Below are 12,466 nucleotides of genomic sequence, written 5' to 3' on the forward strand. Positions count from 1 at the left end.
TATTCTTTATGGGGTATGTGTACACCTCTTGGCTTGTAATAGATAGGGTTTGGAGGAGCATTCGATGAAGAGCTGTTGAAGACGTGTGCCTAGCTAGCAAATGTAATAGTTCATTAGTTTGGTTGCTTGCTATATGTTATGTGTTAAATGCTTTATTAGGATTTTTGCATCTAGTCGAGCATGCTAAGTGTTGCGTGCTACGTGTTTTAGGTGATTCGCATGTCTACTCGTTTTTCATAGTGTAGATGAATGGAATGGATGAATGTACGTTTCCACTAGTCCAATGCTAGTCGGAATTCATAGAATGGGCTAGTCCAACGCTAGACCCTTAGGGATTTCCCCTCGTTAGTACATGTTTGCATGTTTCACTTCATTTCATGCATTTTTCTTAGTTTTATCATTTTGCATGTCCCTCGAACCCCTTTTCCCTCCATTTTAGGATTTTTGCATTTCACACTAGTTATAGGGTTCATTTGCTTGAGAGTCCCCTTAAATATGGGATATAGACGAGTGTGGCTTGTTCTAAGCCTTAGCACGCTTGTATCCTCTCTATCAAAGGGCAAATTGAGTCACGATTTAGGTCTCCCCGTACCCATTATGCATGAATTCCCTAGGTTCATGCATCCATTCTATCATTACACTTTCATTTTCTCCCCTCATTTGCACACGTACACATTTTATCCCTTCACTTGCACACGAACACTTCTCCTCTCATTTGCACACGTACACCTTTTTATCCCTTCACTTACACACGAACACTTTTATCATCACTTGCACACATGTACTTCATATTATCATTTCACACACCGCACCTTGCCCACTCACGTGCACATTTTCACTTACATATTATTGCCTTTTATTACTTTTTTTCAAACTCATGTCCTCACATTGCATACATGCATTCCATTCATTTGCATCCCACTCGCATTATTCGTGACTTCTTCAAAGGATCGTTATTGGGCTTCACAATTAATATGATTGGCACCACTCAACCTTTGAAGGGAAATTTCCCCCAATACCCCTAGGTCTAGGGTTTGCATTCATGTAGTGCATCCAAATGTAATAAATTCTTTGGTTAAAACAAGAAAATCTTTGATTAAATCAACGCAACTAGCCTTGGCTAGGTCGAAGGGGTGCCTTGGATTTTTATCCTTGCCTTCCCCTTCGTCAAATGTGACTCCCGAACCTTTTTCGTTGGTTTACGTGGACTAGGAGTCGTTCAAAAGGGTTTCTTACTTTTTTCCTTAAAAAATTCACTTTTTTGGGTGACTTGGTACACCCTAACTCTATACCAAGTGGCGACTCCATTTTTCATATAAAAAATCCTTTTTGAACTATTTTTGTTGGGTCAAATCGTCGCATTTTCAAACCCCCATTTAGACCCATTTTTCTTTTAAATCACGATTCATTTTCCAATCACAAAAAATACATTTTCTTAAACCATTTTATTTATTTATTTATTCAAAAAAATGGGGCGCGACATGTATAAATAATGGGTCTGTCTACTAGAGAGTTTTAGCTTGATTGTAATACAGATTTTCTCTCTCAATAATATCTCAGTCTTTCCATTCCTCTCTGCCCTCTCTTCTCTCCCCCTTTTTCCCTCCTGATCACCTCCCTTTTCTCCTTCTATCTCTTATCTCTAATTCCTATCATTCAACTCAGTGTGAGCTATTACAGTGGTATCAGAGCTTACGATCCTTGGATTGCGAGCTTCAAACTGCTAAAAATCATGGCGAAAGGTACTAGAATGAAGAGCTTTGAAGAGCAGCTCAGGAAACAAGAGGCCAGGATCCAAGCAGTTATTGATTCCTTGGTTGCAGACAAACAGGCTATGGAAGACCGGTTGGAAGGTAATCAAAGAGAGATGCGAGCTTTAATGGAGGCCAATGACACAGAGCTGAAAAGTTTCATGAGTACTCAAATTAGTTCCATTTTGAGGAGTTTGGAAGGTGATAGGGGCATTTTGGGAAATCCTACGGGCTCAGCAAAGAGAACTCCTAATAATCGAAGTGCTGGAGCGGCAAGGTGAATTTGGTAATTCAACCAGAGGAGATGGTCAGCACTGGCCTATGGGGGTTCCTAGGCTAGATTTTCCCAGGTTTGAAGGCCACAGTCCCAAGTAGTGGATCAGGAAGTGTGAAAAGTTTTTCCAACTGTTTCACACTCCTGAAGAACAGCAGATGGACTTGGTGGAATTGCACTTAGAAGGCAAGGTAGATCTCTGGTATCAAAATTTCAAAAAAGACAGAGGGGTGGTTCAATGGAAGGATTTTGGTTTGGAGGTGTGTAGAAGATTCAGCAATGTAGGGGAAGCAGATACAGTAGAGGAATTCAGCAAGCTTAGTCAATCCTCCACAGTTTTGGCTTACCAGGAAAAGTTTGAAGAGTTGAGGTCAATTGTAATGCTCCAGGTGCTTGAACTGACTGAATCTTACTACATTGCTAGTTTTCTAAGTGGATTGAAGGGGGAAATCAAATCTGCTGTGAAGATGCATAGGCCTCTTAGTCTACAAGCTGCATTTAAAATGGCCAGATGACAGGAACACCACTTAGAGCTTCTCCACAAGTCCAATAGAACTTCACTCAAAAGTGGCCCACAATCAAATTCCTATGGTTCTACCAAGGGAGTGTAGGATCCAGGAGTTAGGCAGACGGGTACTTTGTCACCAGATTACAGCAGGAAATCCAATTTACAACAGGTTTTCAAGAGGATCTCCCCTACTGAATTTCAATACATGAAGGACCATAACCTGTGTTTTAGGTGTGGAGAAAAATTCAGTCCAGGGCATAATTACAAAAGTAAGGGAATCCACATGATGTTAGTAGACGATGGGGAAAAATGTGATGCAGATCAGATAGCAGAAGAGGAGGAAGTTATTGAGTACAAGGGGAACCAGCATGAGCATGATGTGGAGCTGACCTTGCATGCAATGTTAGGAGAATTATCATCTAGCATCATCAAAATGCAGGGGCAGTATAGGGGTCATCATCTGACAATTCTTCTTGATGGAGGAAGTACTAACTGCTTTATCAAGAGATCTGTGGCTCAGATATACCCAGAGATGGTGCAGAAGCATAGGTCTTTTAAGATCAAGATAGCTGATGGCAAGGAGTTGCATTGTGACCACTGGATTCCTGGGATGCAGTGGGACATGCAGGGCCACAAATTTACTCATGATGTGTTTGTCATGGATCTGCAACCTTATGATTTGATATTGGGAGTAGATTGGATGAAATCCTACAGTCCTATCACTTTTGACTTCAAGAAATTGCATCTGTCTTTTGAAAAGGAAGGGGAGCAGGTGGTGCTAAGAGGAGACACCAACACTGCCAACGTTAGGATGCAGCAAGGCTTATCAGCTCACAAGTATGTCAAACATAAGATCAGGAAGGCTCTGCAGCAGTCTTGCATGATGAAGATTCACAACTCATAGGTAATGTCTGTACCAGATTCTCTTACTGAATTGTTGGCCAAATATGATGACGTCTTTGCAGAACCTAAAACTCTCTCTCCTAACAGATGCCATGACCACCAAATTCCCCTTAAATCAGATGCCAAACCTTTCAAAATTCACCCATACAGATACCCCCATTTTCAAAAAAATGAAATTGACAGGCAAGTGAAAGACATGTTAGCTTCTGGCCTTATACAAATCAGCCACAGCCCCTTTGCATCCCCTGCTCTATTAGTCAAAAAGAAGGATGGGAGTTGGAGGCTCTGTATTGATTATAGACAGCTAAACAACCTTACCATAAAAGATAAATTTCCAATTCCCATTATAAATGACCTGCTAGATGAATTACATGGAGGCAGGGTCTTTTCTAAAATTGACCTGAGATCAGGCTATCACCAAATCAGAATGAACTCTGATGACATCCCCAAAACTGCTTTCAGGACTCACTCTGGACTATATGAGTTCCTTGTAATGCCTTTTGGACTCACCAATGCACTTGCCACCTTTCAGGCACTAATGAACTCAGTTTTTGAGCCTTACATCAGAAAATTTGTCCTTGTATTCTTTGATGACATTCTGATCTATAGTCCAGACCACAAAACTCACCTACACCACTTATCCATAGTACTAGAGACCTTGAGAAAACACTCCATGTATGCAAAAATGTCAAAGTGTTCATTTGGTCACAATCAAGTGGAGTATCTGGGACATATAATTACTAGTGAAGGGGTGAAAACTGATCCATCCAAGGTGGAAGCTATGCTGTCCTAGCCAACCCCTACCTGTTTGAAGGCCCTCAGAGGATTCTTGGGCTTGACAGGTTACTACAGGAGGTTTGTTAAGAGGTATGGGGAGATTGCCAAACCTCTTACTAAGTTGCTGAAGAACGATCAGTTTGCATGGTGTACGACTGCAGAATCTGCATTCCAGCAGTTGAAAATGGCCATGAGCAGGACACCAGTGTTAGCTTTACCTGATTTTTCAAAGCCATTTCTGTTGGAAACTGATGCTAGTTAGGTAGCTATTGGGGCAGTTCTGATGCAACAAGGGAGACCTATAGCCTACTACAGTCAAGTGTTGGGACAAAAAAATCAGACCAGATCCACTTATGAGAAGAAGCTACTATCACTCATCACTGCAGTTCAAAAATGGAAACATTACTTGATGGGAAACCATTTCATTATAAAGACTAACCATGAGAGCCTCAAATACTTGCTGGATCAGAAAATAAACACTTCCCTTCAGCAGAAATGGTTGATTAAACTGATGGGAATGGATTTTGAGATTCAGTATAAAAGGGGTAAGGACAATATGGTTGCAGATGCATTGTCAAGAAGAGGTGAGCAGGGAGATCCAGCAAAAACATCTGTGCATTCTCTCACTACCATTAAACGCCAATGGTTGACAATGGTGGCTGAGAGCTACACTGGTGATGAAATAGCTAAAGAAGTACTATTGAAGTTGGCTATGGGAGCTGATGCACTGCTTGACTACTCTTATCACCAAGGGATTTTGAGGTTTAATGGTAAGATATGGATAGGGGCAGGCACCGGGTTAAGACAAAAGTTGATCTCCTGCTTCCATGATTCTTGCCTTGGGGGGCACTCTGGAAATCATGGTACTTATCAAAGGATCAAGAGCTATGTGTATTGGCCTGGGATGAAGAGGGAAGTGGAACAATATGTATAGAGTTGTGATATTTGCAAGAGGAGTAAGAATGAAAATTGCTCTTATCCAGGACTGCTGCAGCCATTAGCTATACCTGAGCAGGCTTGGCAACAAATTTCTATGGACTTCATAGAGGGGTTACCTAAGTCTTTTGGCTGCAATGTCATCTATGTGGTGGTGGATAGGCTTACTAAATATGCACATTTTATCCCTATGACCTCACATTACACTGCTAAAAGTGTAGCAGAGGCATTCTTTGATCAAATTTTCAGGTTGCATGGCTTACCAACACACATTGTCTCTGATAGGGACATGGCTTTTACTAGCTTATTCTGGCATGAACTTTTTAAAATGCTGGGTACAGAGCTTAACCTTTCTTCTGCTTACCACCCTCAATCGGATGGACAGACTGAGAGGGTTAATAGATGTGTGGAGAGCTATTTGAGAAGTGTGTGCATGGATCAACCAGGGAAATGGAGGAAATGGCTTCCTGCGGCTGAATAGTGGTACAACACCAACTTATCATAGCAGTCTACAAATGCCTCCCTTTCAGGCCTTGTATAGTTACAAACCTATTTAGCTGAATCTGAGGCCTGATAGCACATTAGTAGCTGCGGTGGAAGATTGGGCACAGGAGAGATTGGGGTGGAATTCCTTGCTCAGGAAGAACCTGCTAAAGGCTCAAAATAGAATGAAATAGTTGGCTGATAAAGGGAGGAGTGACAGGGAATTTGAAGTGGGAGAGTGGGCTTATCTGAAGCTCCAACCTTACAAACAAACTTCTGTAGCCGTGAGAAGGAATTTAAAACTGACTGCCAAGTACTATGGACCCTATCAGGTGGAGCAGAAGGTGGGAACTGTAGCCTATAGGTTGCAGCTACCTGCAGGCTCTAACATCCATCCTGTCTTTCATGTCTCATTGCTCAAGAAGTCATCTAAGGAGGCTCCAGTCAGCACTACCTTGCCTACCTTGAATGCAGATGGTGAGTTCGAGGTAGTTCCCTCAGCAGTGTTGGATAGGAGAACAATTTATAGAGGGGTCAGGGAATTGACCAGGTGTTGGTGCAATAGGAAAACATGGAACCTGAGGAGGCTACTTGGGAAGACCTATCGTTCATTCATGCTCAATTCCCTGCTTTCACAATCAATCAATCCTAGAGACTAGGATTATTTTTAGAGGGAGGTATTGTTATGGCCAGTATCAGTTCAAGCTCCATGCACAAGCTACCAAGATGAGTCAGCAAGGGAATGAGCAACGGAAATCTGATCACAGGGAAGGATCACGTGGCTGAGCATTGTTACAACAGAATTGGGAAGTTAGTTATTTGGCGGGAAAATTAGTTAGTCATTTGCAGATTGTTTCTTGAGCTGAAGGCTATGATCTGTGTAAACAGGTATCTTGGGAGGAAAACATCTAGTCACCATATTATGAGTGACCAACTAGTATTTATAGGAGTACAACCCTAACAAACTATTTACAAAAATACCCTTACTAATTTATTATCTACAATAATACTTATATTCTCTTAACACTCCCCCTCAAGTTGGAGCATATATATCATAAGCACCCAACTTGTTACAAAGGTATTTCACCCTAGAGCCCCCTAAGCTCTTGGTAAACACATCCGCCAATTGATCTACAGACGGTACATGAGATGTCTTGATGACCCCGTCAAGCAATTTCTCTCGAATGAAATGACAATCAACTTCAATATGTTTTGTCCTTTCATGAAACACTGGATTAGATGCAATATGAACAGCCGCCTGATTATCACATACTAAATTCATAGGCTGTTTATGCTCAAACCCAAGTTCAAGTAACATGCTCTTCAACCAAACCAACTCACACACAGTGTGAGCCATAGCACGGTATTCAGATTCTGCACTTGATCTGGATACAACTGTTTGCTTCTTACTCTTCCACGACACTAAATTACCACCAACGAACACACAATATCCTGTAGTCGATTTTCGATCTGAGGCAGAACCAGCCCAATCTGCATCACTATATCCTTCAATATCAGCGTGTCCATGATTTTGATACAGCAACCCTTTCCCAGGAGCACTCTTAAGATACTTGAAAATCCGTATAACAGCATCCCAATGACTAGTACGAGGGGTATCAAGAAATTGACTCACAACACTCACTGGGAACGAAATGTCAGGTCTCGTTACAGTGAGATAATTTAATTTACCCACAAGTCTTCGATATTGCTTAGGATCATCAAGTAATGCACCTTGATCTCCTGCTAATTTCACATTGGGATCCATAGGAGTATCCACAGGTCGGCAACCTAACATCCCAACTTCACTCAACATATCGAGTACATATTTCCTTTGACATAAATAAATCCCATATTTAGACCGAGCTACCTCAATACCCAGAAAATACTGTAGATGACCTAAATCCTTTGTCTGAAAGTTTGTCTGCAGATTGGATTTAAGCTTCTGGATCCCCACAACATCATCTCCTGTAATCACAATGTCATCCACATAAACAACTAATAAGATTTTACCAGCATTAGAATGCCGATAAAATACAGAATGATCTACTCCACATCTTGTCAGACCGAACTCCATGACAACACTACTAAACCGGCCAAACCAAGCTCTCGGAGACTGTTTCAATCCATATAAGGATTTTTTCAAACGACAAACCAACCGCGGATTCTCCCCCTGAACAACAAATCCAGGAGGTTGTTCCATATATACCTCTTCTTCCAAATCTCCATGCAGAAATGCATTTTTCACATCCAACTGATGCAATGGCCAATTATAAGTGGCTGCCAAAGAGATAAGAAGACGAACAGAGGTAATCTTTGCAACAGGAGAAAATGTTTCTAAGTAGTCCACTCCATACACCTGAGTAAATCCTCTAGCTACCAGACGAGCCTTTAATCTATCAATAGAACCATTAGGCTGCATTTTTATAGTGTACACCCATTTACAACCAACAACAGCCTTACCTGAAGGACGAGGGACAAGATCCCAAGTACCATTTTGTTCCAAAGCAGACATCTCTTCTTGCATGGCTAATCTCCAACCAGGATGATTAAGAGCATAGGTAATAGACTTAGGAATGGAGATAGAATCAAGGGAAGCAACAAAAGAAGAATATGACATAGAGAGATGAGAATAAGAAACAAAATTAGAAATAGGATGGGAAGTACAATGTCTCTTACCTTTGCGTAAAGCAATAGGAAGATCTAACTCAGAGGAGGGCGTCATACCTGGATTTGAAGGGTGAGAGTTAACTGGTGAAGTGCGTGGCATATCAGGAACTTTCTCAACCATGGAACGACGAGAGTAAACTTGAAGATGAGGACGAGATAATCGAGCTATGGAATCTGGTGGACTAGATAACTCAGGTAATAAAGGGGAAGGGACTGGTAAAACAGGAGAGGAAAAAGAGTGACACTGGTCTAACTCACAAGACATACTTTGTTTGATAAAATATGGAGTGGATTCAAAGAAAGAAACATCAGCACAAGTAAAAAATCGATTTAAAACTGGACTGTAACATCTATACCCTTTTTGCGCTCGTGCGTATCCTAAGAAAATACACTTAATAGCACGAGAATCTAATTTATCCACCCCGGGGGCAAGCTGATGAACAAAGCACACACATCAAAAAATACGAGGAGGCAATTTAAACACAGGTTCATGAGGAAAAAGAATGGAGTGAGGTAATTGGCCTCCAAGAATAGTAGATGGCATGCGATTAATTAAATAACATGCAGTTAGAACTGCATCACTCCAAAATTGTTTGGGCACATTCATGTGCAACATAAGTGTTCGAGCAACCTCGATTAAGTGTCCAATCTTTCTTTCAGCAACTCCATTCTGTTGTGGAGTGTGAGGACAAGAGGACTGATGAATAATACCGGACTCAGTCATGAAGGTATTAAATGGAGTGGAAAAATATTCTTTCGCATTATCACTGCGAAGTATACGTACAGGCACACCAAATTAATTCTTTATTTCTGTAACAAATGCACAAAAAATGGAATATAACTCTGAACGATCTTTCATTAAATAAAGCCATGTAACTCTGGAAAAATCATCAACAAAAATTACAAAATATTTAAAACCTAACTTTGAAGTGACTCGACTAGGACCCCAAACATCAGAATGAACTAACAAAAAGGGTTCCGAAACCCGTTTATTGACCCTAGGGGCAAAAGAAACACGATGGTGCTTTCCTAATTGACAAGACTCACATTCTAATAAAGACAACTGACTCAAGGTAGGAACCAACTTCTTCAAACTTTGTAGAGACGGATGACCCAAACGACAGTGAATTTCAAGAGAAGAAACAGTAGCAGGGCATGCAATCGGACCATTAGAGTTGAGAAAATAAAGACCATTATGCTCACATCCTCCACCAATCGTGCTCTTTGTCTTCAAATCCTGGATGACAACAGAATCAGGAGAAAAATTAACTGAACACTGTAGAAATTTGGTAAGCTTACTAACGGACATTAGATTAAAAGGCAAATTGGGTACGTAAAGAACAGAAGACAGCGGAAGAGATGGGTTAATTTCTACAGTGCCTAGTCCTTTAACTTTAGTTGTAGATCCATCAGCTAAAGTAACATGAGGGAAAGAAGTAGACTCTTGCAAATTAGAAAAATTTCTAGAGGTACCTGACATATGATCAGTAGCTCCGGAATCAATGATCCATGAGTCAAGATTTTTGGAAGTGGAGAGACAAGCCATAGCATTACCTTTTTGTGCTAAAGAAGCAGAGGGAAGAGATGTGTGATTTGCAGTTTGGTACTGCAGAAATTTGACATAATCTTCCTCGGATATGGTAAAAGTCTTTTGGGACCCTTGTGCTGAAGGACTTGATTCAGCTTGGTCAATGGTAACCGTATTAGCAAACCGAGGAGGTTTACCATTTAAATCCCAACAAGTTTCAATAGTGTGATTCTTCAAACCACAATGAGTGCACTCACGGGTGCCTCGACCTCCACGACCCCCACGACCTCCTCTACTTCTTCCTCCACGAGAGCCACGTCCCAAGTTAAGTTGCTCTATCCGACCATTGTTAGCAACTAAAACAGATTTGTCGTTAATTAGAGCACCATCACCCTGTGCATTGTCCTTAGATGCAGAACGTAAGACCCGAGCATACGCCTCTGCAAAGGATGGTAATTGTTCACCTGCTAAAATTTGAGATTTGATTGGTTCAAATTCTGGCTTGAGACCGGCCAAGAATTTGAGCACAAGCATTTGTTCTCTTTGCCTCTGCATAATTGTAATATCACTTGAGAGAGGCATTACGGCATTTAATTCTTCTGAAACTCGCTTAAGATCAGCAAAGTATTCAGTTACTGTCTTGTTAGCTTGTTGCAATTGAAAATACTCCAAAGAAATATCATACATCCGTGAAAGATTACTACAGTATAATAACCGGACATAATCCCAAACCTCTTTTGTTGTCTCACAATGAGAACACATGTAAGTAATTCGTGGCTCCATAGAATTCCATATTGCTCCAAGAATTTGGGCATCCTCTTGAATCCACATTAGTTTCTTGTTGTCCTCCATAGGAGAGTCATCTGTGAGATATCGTTGCTTTCCTAAGCCTGTCAGATAAATCTTAACGGCCTTCGACCACTGTTGATAATTAGTGTCATTCAACTTCCAATTTGTGATTTGAGGCATCACCATTGGCATAATATTAGTAGACGTCACAATACCTTTTGATAGACTTTCAGCCATAGGGAATAGCACTCCAACCAAACGAAGGGTCAAAACTCGAGATGAACAGCGCGTGAACAGTACCGTGAACAGTACCGTAAACAGTGTCGTGAATAGTACCGTGAACAGTGCCGCGTGAACAGTGTCGCGATGAACAGTTGCGGTGAACAGTATCGCGTGAACAGTCGCGATGACCAAAACTTTTTGCTAGATGTTTAACCCTAACCCTAGGACTTTTGCTCTGATACCATGTAAACAGGTATCTTGGGAGGAAAACATCTAGTCACCATATTATGAGTGACCAACTAGTATTTATAGGAGTACAACCCTAACAAACTATTTACAAAAATACCCTTACTAATTTATTATCTACAATAATACTTATATTCTCTTAACAATCTGTATAAATAATGCGTCTGTCTACTAGAGAGTTTTAGCTTGATTGTAATACAGATTTTCTCTCTCAAAAATATCTCAGTCTTTCCCTTCCTCTTTGCCCTCTCTTCTCTCCCCCTTTTTCCCTTCTGATCACCTCCCTTTTCTCCTTCTATCTCTTATCTCTAATTCCTATCATTCAACTCAGTGTGAGCTATTACACTATCCTGGATCGGGAGCAAGCTTTTCTCATCTGTCTGTCTTTGTTGATATCTTCCTGATTCATGTAGCAATTCTCATGTACTGGATGAAGCTGATAGATCCCTACACGATGCCTTGTGTGTTCTATCTCATACTGTAAATGACATTGGAGTGTTGCTTGGAGGTGGATGGCCAGAGATGGTGATGGCAAAAGCAGTGGATGAACTAGCTAGGAAGACCCCTGGGATAAAGTCTCATGCCATTGAAGCTTTCTCGTGAGCACTATTGGCCATTCCAACTATAATTGCTGATAATGCAGGCCTGGAGAGTGCTGAATTGGTTTCTCAAGTCCATGCAGAACACCACAAGAAAGGAAGCACTGCAGACATTGATGTCATATCTGGATCTGTAAGTGAAGTAGTGGTCTATTACAAATAGACCATGTTTTCTTCTTTAGAGAACTAATTGTGATTTTAACCATTGATGATGTGAATTAAAGCTTTGTCATTGATTATTCCTATGGAGCGATATTATGTAACTTGCACCAATTTCAAGTGTCAGTTTATGCCAAATAAATGTATTTTGTCATCTTAACAGGTAGGAGATACGGCAGAGCTTGGAATCTCTGAAGCATTTAAAGTCAAGCGATCTGTATTGCTCTCTGCAACTGAGGCTGCTGAGATGATATTAAGAGTCGATGTAGACATTACGTGTGCCCCATGTAGGAGGGAAGATAGAATGTGAGACAAAACTGGCAACTAGACCTGCTCATCTGCTTTAGTAGATTGTCGCATGGAAGTATCTTATGTCAATGGTGCTCTTGTTATAGCATTTGTTTGAGTTGCTAAACTTAAGGTTTCTAGTGGTCTTATTGCTTATGAGTTGAAAACCATGCCCTTAACATGCTTTGCTTTATTTTAGGAGACATTTTGTTTCAAATGTTATGTTGCGATTACTAGCATAACATGGTAAGGTTGACAATTTTCTCCGTTTAGGCTTTTATAGTTGTACTTGTATGTTCCCTTATTCCTTGCCAACAAAGAAAAGAAAAGAAAGGT

The 12,466-nt window shown here is 40.8% G+C and overlaps 1 protein-coding gene and 1 pseudogene across 1 annotated transcript; one reads left to right on the forward strand and one right to left on the reverse strand.

The window, feature by feature from the left end:
- Positions 1-12,152, forward strand: part of LOC113714054 (T-complex protein 1 subunit beta-like) — a 34,423-nt pseudogene extending 22,271 nt beyond the window's left edge.
- On the reverse strand, positions 6,601-7,706 carry LOC140016159 (uncharacterized mitochondrial protein AtMg00810-like). Its single transcript, XM_072069588.1, has one exon. The coding sequence runs from the start codon at positions 7,704-7,706 to the stop codon at positions 6,666-6,668; it is 1,041 nt and encodes a 346-aa protein (XP_071925689.1). The 3' UTR covers positions 6,601-6,665.
- Positions 12,153-12,466: the final 314 nt, after the last annotated feature.

The sequence above is a fragment of the Coffea arabica genome, chromosome 10c (assembly GCF_036785885.1).
Source record: "Coffea arabica cultivar ET-39 chromosome 10c, Coffea Arabica ET-39 HiFi, whole genome shotgun sequence".
NCBI lineage: Eukaryota > Viridiplantae > Streptophyta > Magnoliopsida > Gentianales > Rubiaceae > Coffea > Coffea arabica.

Bases quoted from the DNA above. Each gene is read 5' to 3' on its own strand.
- LOC140016159 (XM_072069588.1), bottom strand. From the start codon at position 7,706: ATGGAGTTCGGTCTGACAAGATGTGGAGTAGATCATTCTGTATTTTAT.